The sequence below is a fragment of the Pleurotus ostreatus genome (genome assembly GCF_014466165.1).
Source record: "Pleurotus ostreatus strain PC9 chromosome Unknown scaffold_7, whole genome shotgun sequence".
NCBI lineage: Eukaryota > Fungi > Basidiomycota > Agaricomycetes > Agaricales > Pleurotaceae > Pleurotus > Pleurotus ostreatus.
The window spans coordinates 2,436,697-2,458,386 of NW_023503162.1; the positions used below are offsets into that span (position 1 = coordinate 2,436,697).

General features: G+C 54.6%; 8 protein-coding genes across 8 annotated transcripts; 5 read left to right on the forward strand and 3 right to left on the reverse strand.

Annotated features, from left to right (window-relative positions):
• Window positions 1-170: 170 nt before the first annotated feature.
• On the forward strand, window positions 171-1,561 carry PC9H_010086 (uncharacterized protein; the record flags this gene model as incomplete). The annotated part of the gene is made up of 2 exons (XM_036779580.1): window positions 171-368; window positions 503-1,561. The coding sequence occupies 2 exons, from the start codon at window positions 171-173 to the stop codon at window positions 1,559-1,561; spliced, it is 1,257 nt and encodes a 418-aa protein (XP_036628969.1).
• An 854-nt stretch (window positions 1,562-2,415) lies between these two features.
• Window positions 2,416-3,374, forward strand: PC9H_010087 (uncharacterized protein; the record flags this gene model as incomplete). The annotated part of the gene is made up of 6 exons (XM_036779581.1): window positions 2,416-2,452; window positions 2,502-2,592; window positions 2,642-2,767; window positions 2,896-3,059; window positions 3,093-3,238; window positions 3,291-3,374. The coding sequence occupies 6 exons, from the start codon at window positions 2,416-2,418 to the stop codon at window positions 3,372-3,374; spliced, it is 648 nt and encodes a 215-aa protein (XP_036628970.1).
• A 914-nt stretch (window positions 3,375-4,288) lies between these two features.
• PC9H_010088 (uncharacterized protein) lies at window positions 4,289-5,424 on the forward strand (the record flags this gene model as incomplete). Its single annotated transcript, XM_036779582.1, has 2 exons — window positions 4,289-5,101; window positions 5,155-5,424. 2 exons carry the CDS (start codon window positions 4,289-4,291, stop codon window positions 5,422-5,424), a joined length of 1,083 nt encoding a protein of 360 aa, XP_036628971.1.
• Window positions 5,425-5,698: 274 nt separating this feature from the next.
• PC9H_010089 (uncharacterized protein) lies at window positions 5,699-6,277 on the reverse strand (the record flags this gene model as incomplete). The annotated part of the gene is made up of 2 exons (XM_036779583.1): window positions 5,699-6,049; window positions 6,110-6,277. The coding sequence occupies 2 exons, from the start codon at window positions 6,275-6,277 to the stop codon at window positions 5,699-5,701; spliced, it is 519 nt and encodes a 172-aa protein (XP_036628972.1).
• Window positions 6,278-7,681: 1,404 nt separating this feature from the next.
• PC9H_010090 (uncharacterized protein) lies at window positions 7,682-10,007 on the forward strand (the record flags this gene model as incomplete). Its single annotated transcript, XM_036779584.1, has 14 exons — window positions 7,682-8,019; window positions 8,074-8,142; window positions 8,202-8,305; window positions 8,357-8,410; window positions 8,471-8,508; window positions 8,568-8,622; window positions 8,694-8,821; window positions 8,881-8,912; window positions 8,972-9,155; window positions 9,207-9,402; window positions 9,461-9,519; window positions 9,566-9,624; window positions 9,678-9,908; window positions 9,971-10,007. The coding sequence occupies 14 exons, from the start codon at window positions 7,682-7,684 to the stop codon at window positions 10,005-10,007; spliced, it is 1,584 nt and encodes a 527-aa protein (XP_036628973.1).
• Window positions 10,008-10,947: 940 nt separating this feature from the next.
• PC9H_010091 (uncharacterized protein) lies at window positions 10,948-13,198 on the reverse strand (the record flags this gene model as incomplete). Its single annotated transcript, XM_036779585.1, has 4 exons — window positions 10,948-11,387; window positions 12,300-12,505; window positions 12,562-12,661; window positions 12,715-13,198. The coding sequence occupies 4 exons, from the start codon at window positions 13,196-13,198 to the stop codon at window positions 10,948-10,950; spliced, it is 1,230 nt and encodes a 409-aa protein (XP_036628974.1).
• A 1,198-nt stretch (window positions 13,199-14,396) lies between these two features.
• PC9H_010092 (uncharacterized protein) lies at window positions 14,397-16,824 on the forward strand (the record flags this gene model as incomplete). Its single annotated transcript, XM_036779586.1, has 13 exons — window positions 14,397-14,755; window positions 14,955-15,073; window positions 15,109-15,162; window positions 15,227-15,264; window positions 15,335-15,389; window positions 15,453-15,580; window positions 15,653-15,684; window positions 15,750-15,933; window positions 15,985-16,180; window positions 16,241-16,299; window positions 16,351-16,409; window positions 16,491-16,721; window positions 16,788-16,824. The coding sequence occupies 13 exons, from the start codon at window positions 14,397-14,399 to the stop codon at window positions 16,822-16,824; spliced, it is 1,551 nt and encodes a 516-aa protein (XP_036628975.1).
• Window positions 16,825-18,277: 1,453 nt separating this feature from the next.
• PC9H_010093 (uncharacterized protein) lies at window positions 18,278-19,244 on the reverse strand (the record flags this gene model as incomplete). The annotated part of the gene is made up of 3 exons (XM_036779587.1): window positions 18,278-18,517; window positions 18,569-18,759; window positions 18,815-19,244. 3 exons carry the CDS (start codon window positions 19,242-19,244, stop codon window positions 18,278-18,280), a joined length of 861 nt encoding a protein of 286 aa, XP_036628976.1.
• Window positions 19,245-21,690: the final 2,446 nt, after the last annotated feature.

A 21,690-nucleotide genomic window follows, 5' to 3' on the forward strand; every position in this document is an offset into this window, starting at 1 on the left:
AGTCCGAGACGAGGTGAACATTCCACCACCTTCTTTTTCTTCTTTCCCTTCCTCCAAAGTTCCTCGATCTTCTCCCAGAGTTCCCAAGTCGTGCGTGTGTCGTGTGCGGATGAGGACGTGAGAGCAGCCACCTTCCTCTCCTCCTCGATCCTCGTGTAATCGCAGAAGATATGAGCCGCGCCAGCAGCACGAGTGCAGAAAGTGATGCGTTTGATGATGAGGGATCGGAAGTAAAAGATGCAGAACAAGCGGCGAATGATAAAGCAAATGTGGAGCATCTCGATCATACCACCCGCATCGCTATGCGCTCGGGCAGCGTCATCCCTGCAAAACCTTCAGCCTGCCGCAGCACGACTCCCACAACCCCAGTACGTCTTCCCCCTCCTCCTCGTACTCCTCCTCCTCCAGATCTCCCTGCCGCCTGGCAACCTCCCTCCGCGCTCCAACCTTCCCTCTTCTCCCGTTCTCGTAAGTATAACACTCATTGATCCCCGCTCCCTAGGCCTCCTCCTCGTCCCCGCCCACATCCCCGCCTCCAGACGCCCCCATGGCGACATCGATCCCGATGCCCGGTCTCCCCAACCTAACCCTGCACTCTCCCTCTGCCACCATCGTCGGGACCCCCTTCACCCTCGACACCGACATCCCGCGATTCGAGTACCCCTTCCCCGACACGCCCATTCCGGGCCTATACGAGTACAACAACACAAGCGAGAGCAGTGGCAGTGGCAGGCTCGCCATCCCAGCGCTGCCCCATTCCTCGTCGTCGGGCTCGTCATCGGATTCGACGTCGACATCGTGCGGGTCATCCGCGGCGCCGTCGCCATCACATCCAACTTCTTCGCACTACCAGCATGATCCGCACCATCATCAGACAAACGCCCATCAGCACGTCCACATCCCATCGCGCCATGCTACGCATCCCGTCCATATCACCCACATCCCCCACCCTCACCCAAATCACCTCATCAGCCAATCGCCCCCGGGCAGCGCGTTCCCTCTCGCCCTCACTTCTACATCTACAAACTCCTCGCATCCCCATGCTCACCCCCAGCGGCACCACCACGCCCACTCGAATTCGAACACACATTCGAGCCACCAGACCCAGCATCATCCGCTCTCGCCCAACGCCTCTGCCCTCCTCGCCGACTCCGACAGGGAAGAGCCCCCCGTGCCGCCGGGCCTGCTGAAGAAGAGACACCGCTGGAGCCTGGGATTACTATCCACCCCCCAACGCAGAGGAGGGGGCGGGCAACGGGAGGGGGAGCAGAGACGGAGCGCCACGGTCGACCATACGCGACGGGGCGATAAAAATGCGCACAACAACAATGACGGGACGGCAGAGTACTTCGACGTCAGCCCTGGTAGCTGCACATCCGAGTCGAGCTCCTGTAGCGCCGCCAGCGATTCTCTCCATGCCCTCCATATCAGTGACTCGGACACGCTCCAAGGCAGCGATATCGAACCCAGCAAACTCGAGGAGGAGGAGAAGGAGGAGGAGAAGGATACTGTGGCGGTAGATGCGGTGGATGTGACGACGCGCAGCACATTGGTGATGTAGAGCGGTTGGGCAGCCGCTGGAAGTTTTATTTCGCGTCCTTATTTCGGGTTTCTCTCTCTCTCTTCGCTCCCCTCTCCTTTCGCTTTCTTGTTTGGGCCATCCTCCCATGCACAGTACTGAGACCATACACGCATCCCATGTACGCGCATCGCGTTGTTTTCCTTTTTTCTCCTGGATCCCTTCACGTGTCACGTCCCGATTTACCACAGCATCCGTGTATCCATATCCATACATCACTATCGCCGTCTCTTCATCGTTCTTTTCCTTCTCGCACTAACTCTCCATCTCCACGGCCATATATGCTTCGCTCTGTTGACTAGCACTCCATTCCTATTTACTCATCGGCACACACCACACACCTATGTACGCACATCCCCTCCCCACACCATCACCTCGGTGTTCACCAACAAAATCAGCACAGTTTCTAGCTCTATAAATACACGAATTATATTGCTAATTATGGTGCCATTGCTGAAGTGATATTGAAAGATGCCGACGAGATGAGGGTGAGGATGAGGATGAGGATCCCGAATATCTGCGAGTCCTCAGGTAGCCCCAGTAGCCTGGATGTGTTTCCAGCGATTCGGCTGGTCTCTTCTCCCCCTCAACTCTAGCGTGGGGGTACTGATCTCGCGCCCAGGGGGATTCCTTACCCACTCTCAGCATCGTGACTTTGGCCGTTCGCCTCTTAAATATAATGCTAGCGCTCTGGCCTCTCGCACCCGGAACACCTTGTGTCGACCGCACATGTTCCACACAGTCACAGGATGCCACTATGCTGTCCTTCACCGGCTCTCTTTCCTACACTTTCGAAGCCCCCCCCCCACCTCAGTACATCCACACGCTCACCTTCAATGGATGCGCAGCAAACGCCATCGTCTCCGAAGCAGAGTGGTTTCCAGCGTGTTTCGCGCGACTTCGGACTGACCAACTTGCACAGGCGCCGGCTACGGCTTATTACTCATGTCTTGTCCCGATGCTCCGCTGCCCGCAGCGTCCTTGGCTGTGTTTGCCGCGCCTCAGCTTCGCAAGTGATACATCGAAGGGTGGAAATTTGTTGGTGTCTATGACCCTTCCCAGCTTGCTCCCGCCCACCCTCGAGGAGTTGAGACTCTCAGACGTAAAATTCGACCGCTCGCCCGACAGTGTCGTCAAGAGGGACTTGGAGCCCAAGGCACCGAGGATCCCCGGTACATACACGGTTGTGTTGAAATAAGCTGCCGACGGTCGCGCGATATTCGAATGAACTAAGTTTGTATTGCGTTTGATCTCAAGTACATGGTCACATGTACCCCCTATACCCCTGTACTACCAAGATTGCCAAAATCTAACAGGTTGGACGCCCTTCGAACCCTAAAGCTCTACACTCATCTCGAGCCGATATTCGCAACCCCGCACCTCATCGAGTGTCCCGACCTCGCCCGCCTCGTCGTCTATGGCTGGCCGGAGCCAGAGGAGCGCTACCCGATCCCCAGAGACGCCACGACGCGCTGCACACGTGTCTGACGCTGATGGTTCCACTCCCGATCAGTGGACATCGATACTCAACTTGAAACATTCCAGGCGCACTGGACTTATGGCTTGTTCTTGGGCCATGCTTTCACCCTCGAAGCAGACGACGCAACGCTGGCAAGAAAACAGCGGCAGTATTCGGACAGGGATTGCGCCAAGGACGAGGTGCGTACATAGCTCGCCTTTTTATGGAAGACCTTTACTGAAGTTGCTCAAGAACATTGCGATGGTTACGGTAGTCCTTCACTCGTCGGAGAGTCGCGGTGAAGAAGTTGGCCCTGTCAAGTGTAGTGCAGCGTGAGCATGACCAACCTATCGGATATTCCGAGCTCTCTGTTCAGCGAAGACATCAGTTCCGTCGACAGACTGACCGCGTGCCATCCCAAAAAATTTGTCCGCACATTTGTCTGCTCCGGCTCGTGGCAATCGCTTCTGATCCTCGTCCCTCACGTTGCTTGTAATGTTTACGGAGAACATGTCGACTCCCCGAGGGAATCTGAAATTCCCTACAGCGAGGCTTGGTGAAAGCCTCTGTGCGAGTCCTAGCAAGTCTTCGTTGGAATACGAGGATAGAAACTCGAGCTCTTCGTGGAGCATATCGTCGCTGCCATAACGATAGTGCCAGGCCAACCTCTCTCAATACGTCGGATGGCATCCTTTTACAGTGCGGTCAGTTCTAGCGGCACATCGTGGAAGGCCAGCGTGACGCACCAAGCCCAGCCCTGCGACGTCGAAGAGACGACCCTAATGCACAATCCCAGGACCTCCTTATGTGAGCACGCGTCCCGTCAGATGAAGAGGGCATACTCACTTGTCGCGTCCGATTCCTCGCAGAAGGCCCTGGCGATGTGACGAACAGAAAGTAGGGGACGTGTCTACCACTCGATGGTCTCGCGCAGTCTCCATGCAGTCCCATTTACTCGATGCGGGTGGCTCAAGAGGTCTACCGAGCCCTCTCAAAACATTCTGAGAAATGGGAAATCAGTTCCCTCGGACGAATGGTCGATATTCACCTACCCTTTCGACTACTGTCGAGCGGCGAAGGTAACAGCGGCGAAACATATGCAGCCCTAACGGTGAATCTATGGGTGGCATCACGTGGTGGCATTTGTTCCACTCACTTCGCTGCAAGTCCTTCGCCCTCAACTTACCACCCAAATAACCTCAGGAGAGCTCGAGAGTGAATCTCGCAAATCCGTGTGTTTGCCTCTAGCAATGGGACAGTTACTCAAGACGCCTCCCGAGGTCTTACTCCGCATCGCGGGGTATTTGCCCAAACAACGCGACTGTCTGGCGCTGTCTCTGGTTTCACGCAAATTGCGTGGTGTTGGCGAGAAATCCCTCTACGCTAATATTGTGCTTCGCCTCAAGCGCGATGCAGCCACGGACAATTTAGTAGAATTGTTCCACCATGCCATCCAGGCAAACAAAGTCAGACACGACTGGGTTCGCAGCTTGTCCGTCATCGCCCTTGGGCGTACCTTCACATCGAGGGAGCGCAAGCTAATCCACCGCATTATCCGCATGCTCCCTCGACTCCTCAACTTCAGCTTCGAGTACCCAGCCGTGGATTTCGTCGACGGGAACCCCTTCAACCTCCGACGCTGCTTCAGCTACTCCTCGCCACTCGCGTCGTCCCTTCGCACATTCACGTGGCTTCACGCGGAAATACTCGATGAAAGCGCGTTTATGACTTTCCTTCGCTACCACACCAACATCAAGTATCTTGCATTCGACGAAGACGCGTTCGACGTGCCACAAATGGACAGTCAAGTATTGCCTAATTTGGAAAGTCTTCGCGCGCCCATCGACGCTGTCCTGCGGATGCTCCCCAAACGACGAGTCCAGCGAATCAAAACGGTCATCAATCGTAACACGCCCCCGTACTGGAATACAATGAGAGAAAAACACTTTGAAAGCATCAGAGTCTTCTCGCCGACCATCCACAGGAACGACGATGCCGTGGCCCTGGGTTTGCTCGAATCTCTGATTCGAAGAATGGTCAACCTGGAATTCCTCGATGTACAGGTAATTGGCTGCTTAGATGAGTCTCGCCGTCGTAGCCTCACATGTTTGTGTAGGACGAGACGGTGATCACGCCTTCGACACTCAAGAACACCGATATTAAGTTCCTCCGTCTGCGTAATCTGCGCAACGAGTTCCTCATCGAGTGGTTCTTTGATGAACTGCCTTCGTTGCAATGCATCGAGATTCAGTTCAACGGTAAACCTCCCATGAAACGCGTTTCTGAGAGGTTCTACGGAGATGGCAGACGGTCTCGCACCATATTGTGGGAGTGCAAGCCCAACGAGGAGTGGCTCCATGATTGGAGGGATGTTGTGATTGTATAGTCGTGGACAATGTAACTTTAATGTCCCTACTTTGTATTCTTCGTATCCATTGTGTCAGGATCTACCCCTCAGCTTGTAATACTAGGACGCTGTCATGAACTTCCCGCAATGAGACGTCTCTAACCACCAAGCTCGGAGTCCAATTGCAACTGAACATCCTCGAAGCATCGCAGATGGGATATAAGCTGAGAAAGTGAGACCGGGTATGACCATTGACAAAATCCAAGAGACAAGAACGGAGACGCATATCCACGCGAAATCGACTACATACACCCTACACGGCCATCAACGCTAGGAATCCCAATAATCCCATCAAGCCGTCCTTCGTCGCCTCAAAGGCAGCCATCGCGCCATTGGATTTCGCAACCTGCGGCGGGGTATCCAAGTTCTGCGTCTGCGGTAAAGTGCTTGGCAAAGAGTCAACTCCCTCGCTGCCGACTCCGATGATAGAAAATTCCTTCGACTGCGCGAGGATCGCATCGGTAGTGTGCCCTTTCTGGCAGAAGTTGAGGATGAATCCCTCGCCTGCGGGCCACTTGCCTTTAGGCGGGTTGAGCTCCGCCTTTCCGGTCTTGCCGTCAAGAGAGGTGGCGATGACTTGGTTCTCGGCCATGACGCTGCTGTTCTGCGAAAGTTCGTCAGGCGTGTTAGCGAGCGGAGTGTCCATGGCGATTCGCGGGCTTACCTTGTTGGTGAGCACGACGGTGACGGTCTCCGGGTCGGTGCTCGCGCGTTCCCATGTGGCGGGCTGGGGTCCACGCTCCGTCCAGTTATGGGAATCGCCCGGCGAGGTGATGTTGTATGCGAGAGAGAAACTTGAAAGGGCGAGGGCGACTATGAGCTGAGAGAACATCGTGGTGGTAGTGGTTGGTGGTAAAGAACGCTTCTGGCAAAGTTCGAAGTGGAGGAAGGTATTTATAGTGGGGACCAAAGCGTATTGGCGGGAAACAAGAGACTTTGCAGGCTCGTTCAAGCATCCGCCTCTGGGATCCGGGGAAATATTCCAGATTTACTTGACAAACTCGCCTATTTGGGAGAAAGTTGGGGACAAAAGTCGACGATCGGCCTCAAGGTTACTACTAGGAACAGGGAATTGGCTTTTGCGGTAGGCGGACGACGCGGAGTACAACCGGAGCAACAATTGGGTTGTGGGAAACTCTGTCCAACACAAATTCAACATGGATATCGCGACGGCGAGATCCTTGCTGCTCTCGTTTTCAAAATGTCAGGCCTTTCGATTGGGCGTCAAACGCCGACGCGTCAGTGTACATCATTGCCAAACAAGACACCGAAGTTCATTGTACCTAGCCAACACCGACAGTTTTGGGTTGACGCGCTCTGTCAATAACGATACGCACATGACTTCTGCAAGGCGAGCCACGAATCTCAGCTATACTTCCCCAGTCGAGCCGACTCCAAGGATCGTCGTCGGTCGACGCGCCTCCAAGCCGCAGTTACATGCGGTACGTTTCTGCACTCATAGCCGTAGCAGGAACTGGAATTTGTTTGGACGGCTTTCTTCAAGTTAGATATGGGAGCGAGGGGACATGGTACTTTGTTGACATCAAACATTGGTGCATCTTGCGGCCACTTTCTACTATTTAACACTTCGCTGTGGGGACTTCGTCACTTTGCAGATTAGAAAGTGTGGTGGCGACCCCAGGGAAGTCTCTGCACACCGAGGCATAGGTGATTGGACCCGCGATCAACCAGTGATATCGCTCGAAATCGCGTGTCCCTTCCTTACTCGGGACAGCAGCGACAAGGTCTGCTTCTCTGCCACCTCAACGACTCAGTTCCATTTCCAGAACTCCACCATCCTACGCTTCTCTCCTGACTCGCTCTGAATATTCTAGTGCAACATTTGGCATTCTCTCAGTAGGCTCGGAAACGGTGGAAGTTAAACACTTACCCGAACTTCATGCAACGGGTACCAATACCGGACTTCTGGTATTCTGGGGCGACACACCTTCCCCGGATATTATCGACTTTATGGAATCCTTCAACTTCCAGAGGAACAAGTGAGTGCGCTAGCAGGCGGCGACCATCAGCTTCTGACATAGGTTGGCCAGGACTAGAACTCTACGGGGATCAGCCACCCCGAGTCTACACGGTGGATGATCCGTATATTCTTAGCTGCCTCCCTTCGGGCTCGTTCTCGTGAATATTCGCTATCAATTGCTCGGCATTTTATTGAAAGCCATAAATACGCAGAGGCAATTTGTTTGAGCCAGAGTCCACCTCTCTAGTGACCCGAATGCGTGCCACTCTCCCCCTCCTTGCTTTGCTTTCCTTGGCTGTGGCCCAAGCACCCGCGCCAGTCGTCGATGTTGGCAATGCACAGTATCAAGGAACCGTCAATGCCAAAAACAACATCTCTACTTACTTTGGCATTCGCTACGCTGCCGCACCCGTTGGTGATTTACGGTTCCGGGCGCCTCAGAGCCCTCCCGCTCTAGCTGGAGTGCAACAAGCAACTACTAAACCTCCACTATGCCTTCAAGCCTCTTCGGGGAGATCGCCTACTAATCCTAACCCAAAGTCGTCGCTTAGCGCGAGGGCTGTACAAGCTCACGAGGACTGCCTGTTCTTGAAGTACGTGGTATGCCTCCCCTCACTTGCCCAAGAATTAGATCTGATAGACGGTAGCGTGCATTTTCCAGGCAGTACAATTCCGACGTGCCGGCTTCCAGTCATTGTTTGGATTCATGGCGACGGGTGAGACCTAATATTATGACATGTTTACGGAATATCATGTTGACTCTGATAATTCCCAGATATGTAGCGGGGAGCGCATCATCATTCAACGGAGGCGATCTCATCATCAGGGCCAAGAATAGTGTCGTGGTGGTCGTTATCCAGTATCGCCTTGGTATATTCGGTAATGGGGATTATCTTGTCCTTCACAATATGTGCTGACCGTTCATGACAGGCTTTTTGGCCGGCTCCAAAGTCAAGGCCAATGGCGCGCTGAATGCCGGTCTACGTAAGTACAGCAATCGTTACCATGCCTCCACCTCAGAGCTAACTTCGTACATGCGTAAAGTCGACCAAGAGTTCGCATTGAAATGGGTGCAACAACATGTAGCCATGCTCCTCAACTTATGATCCTCGTTCTGATGTCGTTATCCCATATGCCGCAGATCAGCAAATTCGGAGGCGATCCTGATCGTGTCACTATATGGGGCGAGTCCGCAGGTGGGTATCGGGTGTCATACTCGCGGGATGGACGGCTGATGGCTGACGGCTGACGACTAATACTCTCCCAGGCGCCGGTTCTGTGTTGCAGCATGTTGTCGCTCGAAACGGGAGCACAAATCCCCCGCTGTTCAGGGCAGCTATCTCAAGTTCATCTTTCTTACCTTCTCAACATCCCTTCGATGGAGCCGTCCCAGAGGTTTGGCCTATAATCCGTTGCTCATTATACCTTTTCTGACACGCTTCTCGCTGTTCTAGCGCATCTTTAGCCAGGTTGTATCGCAAGCCGGGTATGCCTCGGTGTCTGGTCTCCCATATGATTTGCCATTAGAATAACGATTCCTGGTAGGTGCGGTGGCGCCCCAGACGCTTTGTCATGTCTGCGTACAGCCAATGTCTCGAAACTGCAAGCCGCCAACACGCAGGTGAACCGCGCGGGCTTCTTCGGGACGTTCGTGACCGTGCCGGTGGTCGACGGCGATTTCATCACCCAACGTCCGACTGTGGCACTCCGCCAGAGGCGAGTTAATGGTGTAGGATTCGTGTCCCGTAGCCTTTTGCACCCTTTTGATGATTGTTCATAGGAAGCACTCCTTGCTATGACCAACACACACGAAGGCAATGCTTTTGTGAATCCAAGTACAGCTGCCACAGTCAAGGCAGCCAACTATGCTCTCCGCCTGTTCCCGGACCTTGGGACCGCGAATGCCGCCGCTGCAGCAAGACTGTACGCCCCTTTTGGCTCACCTATCAATCAGGTGAATGCAATCATGGGGGAATGTTAGGCTTCGTTACGATTTCCCTCAAAGCCCTTACTTACGGGTATCATTCCGTAAAGCTATCTTCGTATGCCCAAGCTACTTCATGCTGGATGCCTTTCCCGCAGCCTCGTTTAAGGTAATGGAGTTTTGTCGAGGTGCAGCCATATTGATTGTTTATCTAGGGCGAATTCGCTGTCCCCAATGGCAGCCATGCAGAAGACATCGCCTTCTACTTCCCCAGGTAATCTCGGTCCGCATTCGGCTGTGATGGGACTTACACACCTCTCCTTATAGCGGCAGGACTCCAGCATTCAAAAATCTGCCATTCGTCATCTCCTTTGCGGGCGCTTTCGTGGACTTTGCGACATCGCTAGACCCAAACGAGAAAATTGACAACGGAAACATCACTCCATTGTGGTCGAAGTATCTCGTAGAACACAGTGAAATGCTGTTCAATCGCACTGCAAACGGGCGCCCCGGCATTCGTGCCATCACGACCTCAGCGGCGCTTTTGCAGAGATGCGCGTGCGTGTTTTGATTTTTGGTTTTGCTTCTCGTCTCTGAGTCGCTCAATAATACTGCACCAGTTTCTGGGAGAGTGTTGGCCATCTCACCGCCCAGTAGAACGGCGAACAGACTACGAATTGAATGTTAACCAGTCTATGTCATCTGTGTCAATAGTCGAGTAAGACTGTCAGACGAAGAAGAGATACACCAGGGTGCAGGGTATGTATTCACTGGCCCATGTCTCCGCGTCAATGTCACCGCTATTCCATTGCGGAAGAACCCAACCTAAGATGTTGTGCTGCGCGCAGGGGAACGTCCAGTGACGTCTCATGCTATCATCTCCGTCTTCAAGTGGTCCGTTTCAGCGCTCGGCCCGCTCCCCGACCTTACCATTGACCAAACCCATCAAGATCCTATGTCGCGTTTGCATGGCGCCGTGTCTCGTTGCCCTAAGCCCGCTAATATATATATATCTTCTGCTGCTCTGTTGCAACTTTCCATCCTCCCGCACTTCCGCGAACCGTGACCGCCCTCGGCCTAGGCGTGCCCCCGCCATACCCTCTTTGCGTGTATGTGTATCTCCGTTTCTTGGTCCCTCATGTGCTCGTCAAGGTTGTACATCCCGGCTTCCACTCTTGTACCCGCCCCGTCTCGTCGTCTCATCGTCTGCCGTATATCAGCGTACTTTCCGTCTTGTTCGCATCCCATGCATGCTGCATGCTCCTTTTCGCATCTTGTACATACATCCCCCAACAACGAACGCGTACAACATCCAATATCCAATATCCAATATCCAATATTCATCATCCATATCCGTGCCAGCCTCTAAACCACGAACGTTTGAACGCGTGAACGCGCCGAACTTCAAAGCTCCAAGCTCAAGCTCAAGACCCAAGAATCCGCCAACGTCGCCACTCTCTCCGTCGGGCCCCTGCAGCGCGAATGCAGTTTCGTGGAAGGCATTCATAATCTCCCAATGATGCTCATAACCTCCAAATAACTCTCATAACTTCCCCTCTAAATCAATCTCTAAATCCAAGCAGCGTAACTCGTTAAATCACGCCTCCTCGCCCTTACCCCCCTCTTCCTCTTCTCCCTCCCCTACTCCTACTCCTCCTACTCCACACACACCGTCCTCCCCATCAGGCGCCTCATCCAGCGTATCCGGCAGCATCCCACCGACCCACACCGCCACGCCCGACAGCACCACAACAAACACATACACCATATTCGCGCCTAGCATCCCCACCACCCACGCACCCCATTCCTCAACACCGCCCCCGCCCCCCTCACAGCAACCATACAACCCCGACACCCCACGAGCACGAGCGTGCTTATACTCATACTGATATCTCCACCCCAACGACACGCTGAACAGCGACGTCGCCGTCACGGGCCCCACCGCCCGCGCGACCGACACAGCCGTCTGCGCGAGCCCATTCGTCGCGCCCAGTGCGTGCGGGGGCGCAGCGGCGGTTATGAACATGAATACGCAGCCTGTGATGTGTGTATAACGTGAGAACGCGTGTTGAGGTGAGTTCGGTTACGAAGGGGGGAGGGGGAGAAAGAGAAAGAGGGGGAAGGAGACGCACCGTACGCCATATCGACGAGCACACAGAGCGCGAGCTGCACGCCCACCAGGGCCCACACCGCCCACCCAAAACCCCCGCCCCCTTCCCTTCCGCCCATCCCCCCGACCAGCCCCACGCCCGCAAACGCCGCACCGACACACCCCGCCGCGCCCACGCCCGCCCTAAACACGCGCTTCGCCCCGAACCGCGCAACGATGCGCGGGAAGAAGCACGCTTGGAAGAGGCCGTTGAGGATGCCGAAGAGGCCGAGTATGAGGCCGATGGTGGGAGGTGGGAGGCCGAGGCCGGGGATGCCCAGTTTTGGGGAGGGGAAGGAGGAGGAGGAGGAGGAGGAGGAGGAGGAGGAGGAGGATAACGGAGAGGATGGAGAGGAGGAGGGGGAGAAGGAGGGGGAGCGAGGGGGGATAGAGGAGGGTGTGGAGAGGAAGAGCGGCTGGAGGGCGTTGATGGAGATGGAGAGGAATGCGAGGAGGGTGTAGTTCGCTATGGGTACGAGCGTGCGGCGCTGCGTGAGGAGCGCGGAGAGGGGCGTTGGGGGTCTTTGTTCGCTTTGTGTTCTTACTCCGTTTCCACTTTCTACACTTTGTCTTCTTTTTCCTCTTTGTTCATTTCCATGGTGTGTAGACGAAGCTGAAAAAGACGGGGAGGTGGTTGAAGTTGAAGGAGCTGGAGTTGTAGACGCTGAGGAGGAGGTTGAAGATGAAGAGGAACGCGGCGCGCGGGGGTCGAGCGTCTACACCATAGGGTGAGCAAGCACACTTTATACGCGTAAACGAAAATGTGAATGAAAACCATGAAACTTGAGATTAGAAGCTACTCATAACGAACGCGCGTAGACAAAGTCTCACAACACACGTACGCACCTCTTTAAAAAACAGCGCCGTGACGCCCCATGCGGCTGCGACGCAGAGGGCGACGGCTGCGCAGGGCAGGAAGTACGGGTGGTCGCGCCAGAAGTGTGTGCGGAAGAAGGGGAGGGGGATGCGGTCGTAGGGCTTGGAGAGGCCGCCGCCGATGAGGGGCCTGGGGAACATCAGATATGCAGATGCAGGATTGGAAGTAGGCACCCCGGCACTCACCCCAACGTCGCCCCGGCACTCCACACGACGGGCATGAGCGCGAAGCCCTCTGCGCGGTTGGCGGGGGTCGTGAGCTCGCCCATGACGCTCTTCATGACTCCTACGGCACAGATCTCGTCATTGAAGGAGCGGAGAAGAAGGTTGGGAGCCCACCGATATTGCCGTTCAACATGCCGCATATACATCGACTCACCACGATCCCCGCAAACGTGCGCGCCATCCCGAACCCCAGCGTCGAGACACTCAAGCCCGCGAGGCCAACGAGCAGCACAGGCTTCCTGCCTATCCTATCGGATACGCGGGACCAGTACAGGACGGTTGAAGCCTCTGTGAGGAAGAAGAGCGACTCGACGAGGCCGGCGTAGAAGCCGACTTTGTGCTCGTCGCCGCGGGTGACGCCGAGGTCGCGGATGAGCTGGTTGATGTAGGGGTAGATGGACTGGGAGGTGAGGGGCTCGCAGAGCTGGAGGAGGAGGATTATGTAGATCTGGGACCATTGAAGGGGCGGTAGGGTCGGGGAGGAGGAACTTGAAGAGGAGGAGGAAGAACTTGAAGAGGAGGAGGAGGAGGAGGATGGGCGTATGAGGAGGAGAGGTGTTCGTTCGCTGACATTGACGGCGCTGGCAGTGGCAGCCATCACGGTCGCTTCACTACGGCCAAAACTCCTCCAGTAGCGTCAGGGTCCGCCCGCCACGTGCACATATGCTTCGGTGCACTCTCCACAGAATCGAAAGGCTGTCGCTACTCATTCAGGCTACACCACAGATCAAAAGGGTAGACAAACAATCAGGCAAACCGCTCGAACGTTATTTCCACCTGGCCGCGTCCGCATTGTTAGGTTCTCGAGCTCCAGCAAAATTCTTGACTCTACATAACTAAACTTGGGGCTGTAGCCACTGCAATGCATGGCCTGTACGGGTCCTATTGATTCATAAATAGTACTCACTTAAATAGATAGCCATTGAGTGAGGTAGGAGATGCAGATGATGTCTGCACTGAAGAAGGAGATACTGTACTATTCCGATCAAGTGTTCACTAATTTGTAAATTTTAGCCACTTTTGAAAATCAAAAAATCTGAAAAATGTGAAAGAAATTGAATCTAATGTTGAATGTTTTCAGGTGTTACATTTTACTGAACACTGGATTGGAATAGTACAGTAACAGATGGAAACTGTAGGCCCAGTATAAGCTGTAAGCTGTGGTGTAGGCAATTGCAGAAAGAATAGTGGTAAGCATCAACATATAACAAACTTCAGGCCTGTGACTTTGTTGTGCATGGATGCTAGATGTAGTACAGAGAAATCAGTTTGTGAAGGGCTTTGAGATACATATGTGAATCTCATTTATTCAAGACTGTCATAGACCAGTCCTCTCGCCCCTTAGGGGCCCCCCCTACGCCCCTTTCGGATACACTAGACGGTGCAAGTCCAAACGCGCTGTAGCTCAAGCGCTCAAGCGCTCAGCACTCGGTGCCCGGCATCCATGCATCGAACACCGAATATCGATACGGGCTTCTGGCGCGGGATGTTTTTGGCGCCGTGGACTTCTACGGCTTTCGGGGAACGAGCGTGAGTGCGCTGTAGCGCTGCTAGCAGCAGGCGAACGTTCAGCACCCAGCGCTCATCAGCTTCTGATACAGGTCGACAGGGCTAGAACTCTACAGCGTGCAACCACGCCGGGTCTACATGCACGATCCAGCCACCCGTACCTGCCTCCCTTCACGCTCCTTCTCGTGCATATTCCCCATCGCCTACTCGACATCCCGCTGAACCCCATAACTATAAATACACAGCACAATTCATTCGAACCCGAGTCCACCTCCTTCCCGCCCCGAATGCGCGCCGCACTGCCCCTCCTCGTCCTCGTTCTCGCACTGCTCTCCTGCGCCGCGGCCCAAGCCCCCGCCCAAGCCCCGGTCGTCGATGTCGGGAACGCGCAGTACCAGGGCACCGTCAGCCCCCAAACCAACATCTCCACGTACCTCGGCATCCGCTACGCCGCCGCGCCCGTCGGCGGCCTGCGCTTCCGGGCGCCGCAGAGCCCCCCCGCGCTGCCCGGCGTGCAGCGCGCGGCTACGGCGCCACCGCGGTGCCTGCAGGCCCCCTTCGGGGAATTGCCTACCAATCCCAACCCGGAGTCCCCGCTGCGCGCGAGAGCCGTGCAGCCAGACCAGGAGGACTGCCTGTTCTTGAAGTACGTGGCATGCCTCCCCTCACTCGCCCACGAATTAGACCTGATAGGCGCAGCGTGTATTTTCCCGGCAGTGCGGTCCCGCCGCGCCTCCTCCCTGTGGTTGTCTGGATCCATGGCGGCGGGTGCGAGCTACGCTTATGAGCTGTGTTTACGGCGTACAAATAGTGTTGACGCTAATCATGATGATCATGATTCTCAGATACATAGGCGGGGGCGCAGCGTCGTACGACGGCGGTGATCTCATCGTCCGGGCCAAGAACGGGGTCGTGGTTGTCACCATCCAGTATCGCCTCGGCATATTCGGTAACGCGCACCATCGTGCGCCTGTGACGTGTGCTGAGCGTTCGTGACAGGATTTTTGGCCGGCGCGCGAGTCAAGGCCGATGGCGCGCTGAACGCCGGTTTGCGTAAGTACGGCAAGCGCTGCCATGCCCCCACGTCAACCTCAGAGCTGACTTCAGCTGCGTGAAGTCGACCAGGAATTCGCATTGAAGTGGGTGCAGCAACATGTACGCATACGCATGAACCCCGATGCATGCCCTCTTCTGACTTCATCATCGCATATGCCGCTGCCCGCAGATCAGCAAATTCGGCGGCGATCCCCAGCGCGTCACTATATGGGGCGAGTCCGCAGGTGGGTATCGGGTGCCATACTCGCGGCATTGACGCTGATGGCTGACGGCTGATGGTCGCGCAGGTGCCGGGTCTGTGCTGCAGCATGTCGTTGCGCGGAACGGGCGCACACGCCCCCCGCTGTTCAGGGCCGCTATCTCGAGTTCGTCCTTCCTGCCTTCGCAGCATCCCTTCGACGGGGCCGTCCCAGAGGTTCGCCCTATAACTATAACTCGTTGCTCATCATACCTTTCCTGACACGCTTCCCGCTGTTCTCTGTCCCAGCGCATCTTCAGCCAGGTTGTATCGCAAACCGGGTACGCTTCGGTGTCTGCTCTCCCGTATGATGCGTCGTTAGAATGTCGATAACGATTCCTGGTAGGTGTGGTGGCGCCGCCGACGCGCTGGCGTGTCTGCGTGCAGCCGATGTCTCAAGACTGCAAGCCGCCAACGTGCAGGTGAACCGCGCAGGCTTCTACGGGACGCTCGTGACCGTGCCGGTGGTCGACGGCGACTTCATCACCCAACGTCCAACCGTGGCACTCCGCCAGAGGCGAGTTAATGGTGTAAGTTTCGTGTCCCGTGGCCCCCCGCACCCTTTTGATGATCGTTCGTAGGAAGCACTCCTCGCTGTGACCAACACACACGAAGGCAATGGTTTTGTGAATCAAAGTACCGCTGGTACGGTCACGGCGGCCGACTATGCTCTGCGCCTGTTCCCGGACCTCGGCACCGCAAATGCCGCCGCCGCCGCACGACTGTACGCCCCGGTCGGCGCGCCCATCGACCAGGCGAATGCGATCATGGGGGAATGTTAGTCTTCGTTTCGATTTCCCTCAAAGCTATACTACTTACGGAATGGGATCCGTCAAGCTATCTTCGTGTGCCCAAGCTACTTCATGCTGAATGCCTTCCCCGCAGCCTCGTACAAGGTAATGGAGTTTTGTTTTGTGGAGGTGCAGCCGTATTGACTGTTTATCTAGGGAGAATTCGCTGTCCCCAATGGAAGCCACGGAGAGGACGTCGCCTTCTACTTCCCCAGGTAATCTCGCCCCTCATTCACCTGTGCTTGGGCTTGGACTTACACAATGCGCAAACACCCCCCCGTCCTTGCCCCTGATAGCGTCAGGAGCCCGACATTCAACAACACGCCATTCATCATCTCCTTCGCAGGGGCCTTCATGGACTTCGCGACGTCGCTCGACCCGAATCGCAGAATCGACAGCAGGAGCATCACGCCGCTGTGGGCGCCGCACTGCGTAGCGCACAGTGAGATGCTGTTCAATCGCACGTCGGACGGCCGCCCCGATATCCGCGCCATCGCGACGCCGCCGCCGCTTTTGCAGAGATGCGCGTGCGTGTTTTTTTTTGCGTTTTGCTGTTGTGTGGCATCTGATCTGAATCGCTAATGCTGCAACAGGTTCTGGGAGAGCGTCGCCCACCTCACCGCCCAGTAGAACGACAGACAAACTGATGGGATTTGAGTAGCTACTCTGTATCATTTATGTCAATGTCGAACTTGCCTCGTGAATCACATCGATGCCACTGCTATTCCATTGCGGAAGGACCCTTGTTCTCTGCGAGAATGGGCATGCTAGCGTTCCGATTCAATCCAAACAGGCGCTCTTCCTACGCAACAGGGATATCGGGGGGCACGCCGTGGGATGCAAGGGGATGGAAAATTATATGCGGACAGAATAGAACACAAAGTGTCTGAAACCAGAAACAGCAAAAAACACTGATAACATGATAAAGGAGGGTAGCCAGGTCCGCACCCAAAGTTATAGCCCCGTTGCGTCAGGGTACTTGGTTTGAGTTATGCTTTTCGTCAGCTGGTTTTGTACGCGATCAAGACCCTCACCCAAGTCACCCAGAACGCTAGTCTTCTCAAGCTCTTGCCCGCTCGACGCGTCGTGCCAATATACTGGGGAGAACAGGCCCTCATGACGCCTGTTGAAGCAACAAAGTCCATTTGTTCAGAGAAATGAGGGAGCTTGGAGCTTGGAGGGGACCAGAAAAGAGAGGTGTGCAAGCGCCCAACCCAAAATCTTGGACACGACCTCGACCCCGACGTTCAACACCCGTCCCAGATACCTTCTCTCGCTGCACTTCTGCACGATCAAGGAGAAGAGCACGGCCACCGTACCGTACACAATCAAACTCACGGTTGCGACGGCTTCATTTTTTTGGCCGCACTTCGCCTTGATTGCGAGGAGCTCGAGCCGGTTTCAAGTGCGATCCACCGTGGGCTGCTGATCTTCGTCGGCAAGCATATGACAGCCTATGCTACCAGAGACTCGACGCGCTCTGCTAAGCTCGCCTTTTGGTCCATGGAAAACTGTTTGCAGTGGTCACAATGTCTTAATGCGGCGAGGGGCGAAACAGACGAAGTAGAGGATACGCGCAAAGGTGAGTTTTACATTCAAAGCGAACCAAGCCCAAGGACTCCGATCAATCGTGCCCCGTATCCGCCATTGCTCAACATGCTAGGTTACCTGGTACCATCCTCCTTATAACTCAGTCATCGGATCTCTAGCCCAAATGACATGCGTCTACCTCCAATTTGAACTCCTGCACACCACTTGCGTCCTTAAGCTACAGGTCCCAGTCCAAGCTGTAAATTAAGCTGCGGAGGGGACTTGTTGAGTACCTTTCTAAGTTAGCAGTTGGCTCTGGCTCTTAGACGCATGCGCTGTATATGTCTGCTCCGAACTTCAGGTGAACCACGCGATCAAAGGTTTCGCGTCGCAGTTTGTCAGGAAAGACATAGATGTGCCCGTGATGCGTCTGGACGCCTAGTGTTGCAATGGCAACGGTGAGCCATTACCCAAGGTGAACAAGCCTCTGAAAGTATGACAATGGGTACGAATAACAACGGATCTGATTTCGCGCTGACTCTGTCTAGGACACTTATAACCAAACCGACTTATGCTTCTCGATGAACTCGTCGCATGTCATCAGCTTCTTCCCAGCGGCCCTCGCTGTCGCATCGTCAATCTCCGTGTCCCATATGTTCGCCTCCAAATACGCGCCGAACTTTGCGAACGTAGGAGGGAACCCAGCCTCTGTCAGGATTGCCGCTCTTTTCTCCTCGGTGAGCTTAACGTGCTCGATCTTCCTCCCGAGAATCTTGCTGAATGTCTCGGCCAGCTAGATAAGCAGCACTGTCAGGCGGGTCGAAACCGAGAGACATCCATGTACCTGGTCGTGCGTCACTAATTCCGGACCGTGGACGGTGAAATCGCAGTTGAATGGTTTCTCGGAGGTGAGACCTCTGATCGCCAAAGCTGCAATATCCTCTGCGCTAATAAAAGCTATAGTCGCGTCCCCAGCACACGTATAGATTTTATTCTCGTTCTTAAGGGGGAGCAAGAACCAGTCCAAATAATTCTCTGCAGGACACGCATAACCCGACCTCGCAAGTAAAGATAAACTCGAGGAACTTACCGAGGAACCAAGTAGGTCTAAGCACCATATACTCTGCGCCGACTTCCTTGAAGTGCGACCAGACAGCGTCGAGATGCCAGGGGCCTCCTTTCTTCAGCACCACCCCGCCGCACAGCACGAACCGCTTCACGCCATGCGCCTTCATCGCGTAATCCACGAATGCGTTGATAGCCGAGTTTGGGTCTGCAGAGTGGACGGGGCCAGGGACGATGTAGACCGCTGTGATCTTCTCGCCGTCGGGGAACTCGTGCTGGAAGGGAATGGGGAAGGTCGATTCGTCGGTCCAGTCGAACTTGACGGCGTCAATCCCCGGGGAGGATGCACTGGTGCCGCGGGTAGATCCCACAACGAAGGGGATACCGGCGTCCTTGAGCTGCGAAGCTACGGCCTTGGAGGTCATGCCGCCTCCGCCCGTTACAAGAATAGCCATGAGAAGGTTGATTGTTGGCGAAGGAAGGGAGTATGTGTGCGTGCCAGACACATAGTTTGCGACCGCTGCTTTTATGCCATAGACTGGGCGGCGGATTCAACTGTTTTACCGTACGTACGTGTGTCCTGGACGTCGTTGCCAGGCTTGCTTTGTAAAATCGTGAGTATCGACATCTACCAAGTCGAAAGAAACCCCACATTGATGACCCATCTTGTCGCGCCCTTTACGTGATTCAACTTGGATGATCCGATGGAGAGCGCACGACTTGATATGTTTTCAGCCTATGACCAACGCGAGGTTTGATATGTGCGAGGTTGCACGGACGATTATATAGCGCGGTTCATGCAAAGATGTACACGTATATGTAGGCGTGGTGAAGAGCTGGCGTTCAGGGAGGGGGTAGGCGAGCGCTCAGGGCGGACAAAGTATGGACAAGGACGCTGGGATGTGGCGATGTCTGTTCTTGTCGTAAGCCAGAAGTAGATTGCGAAAGGATTTTGAGATGACATTCAAACCAGAGGCTTGAACAGGGACGGTGGCGAGCTATCCGAGACCAAGTCGCGGTCAAACAAAGAAGATCGATATCGTTTCAAATGTCTTCGGGGCCTCAAGCGATTGCCCCGACCATATACGCTGCGAGATACTCACCCAATCGACGCTCTGCCTCAGATTGTCGCGGTCCCAGTCGGGCGATATCCCAGTCGGGGTCGAAGACGCGCTGACTCGGTGATGCGAAGACCGCTAGTCCAGGCACTGCTCACGATCATTGACGTGTTAGATAAATGACAGTGTTGTCTCGCGAAAGCGACTCCAGGAACACACATGCAGCGAGAAGGGTAGGCAAACCACAGTGTAGTGAAAGGTCAGGAACTTCATGGAGGAGACTTACCGAGTCGGCGGCACAATTCGGAGGCGCGACATGAGTTCTGTTGATTGCAATCCCTCGCCTGCCGCGTTCGTCGGTTAGAGCTCTCAACCGATGTGTGAATTTTGAAAAATAGGAACCTCCAAAGCTCAGGCTTCAAGCTTCAGGAATGACGTTGCGAGGATAGTGCATAGTTCGGTGCACACATACCGACGACCGTACCGTAGTTTGCTTGCAACCGAGATGGGGCCAAGACCTGCGCGTGCCAGTGATGAGTTAGAGCCGAGGGGGATTACAGACTAACTGACCTAATCGCCATCTCTTCTTCCTTTTCGAGATTCTCTTCAATTCGTCTCAAACTGGACGGATGCCAAGAACAAACTACTAGTTTGGCTCAGGTTATAATTTGACGAAGAGTTCGTTCCGTGACCGGCTGTCTGAGAACCTCCAGTATGTACTTTGAAATGGTGAGAGGGTGACAAATTGATTCGGGGAAGAGCTCGGTTCGGGCCACGTCTACGGTGGTGGATCACCAAGCCATCCCTGAGCAACCTTAGCCCGACTTGGCCTCGCTCTACTCATCGAAACGCCAATGGTCCCAGATCGATTCCATCCTCTTTCTTCCATCAGCTTGACCTCGACATCGCCAACAGCAACGAGAAAGTCAGGTTCCATACGGTAGCGGGTTCCGGGGAGAGCATTGGAACAACGAAAAAGTCCTCCTTTCAGAAACCCTCGCTATGCTCAGTGCAGCTGCGTCGGTCGGTCACGCACGTGGATGTGGAAGATAGGCAGGAAGCCGCTGCTGATCGTGTTTATGTCGACGCTGTTCGACGACACCTAAGGGCTGTGGTAAGGTGCGTCTCCGCTTTGGTTGTGGCTGAGAATGAATTTTATTTTTGTCTAATAAGGACACCCATAGTTGCCACAGGCTTTAACCCGTCGAAGTTGTTTGTGACCCAGTACAGAGGGTGGTAGGCTGTGCAAAGGAGAAAAGTGGCCCAAGGCATACGGGAGTATCACAAGGTAGGACAGCCAACTCTCCATGTTGTTTCTCCTCTGCAACACTGAATGCAGTGTCTTGAGTCCCAATACAGGACTTCTGGAGCGACATGCGTACGTGATCACCCTCTTCGCTGAATATTTCTGACTGTGTGGAATTCACCAGCTTCTGGAGGAATGTGAATGAGTGCGCTAGCAGGCGTCCATTCAGCAAATCAGCACTCATTCACACTTATCGGCTTCTGCAACAGGTCGACCAGGACCAGAACTCAACGGGGCTCAACCACCCCGAGGCTACATGATGCATGATTCGTTGAGATCAAGCTCCATGTTCCGATATTGTGTTGTAGGGATAAGGTAGGCTCACACCATCGAAACGAATCCAATTCCAATTTCATCTGACCTCGTGGTTCAAAGGATGATTAGCCTTGCTTGCAGCTTAATATTGCAATCCTCAGCACCGTCTAGAGTGCTCCCCTCACACGTCAACTTGTACCAGACCAATCACGCTCGGGCTTGGGGAAAATGTAGACCAGTTTCACCCTGCCCTACTTTTACTTCCTGGAACATGGTCTGGGG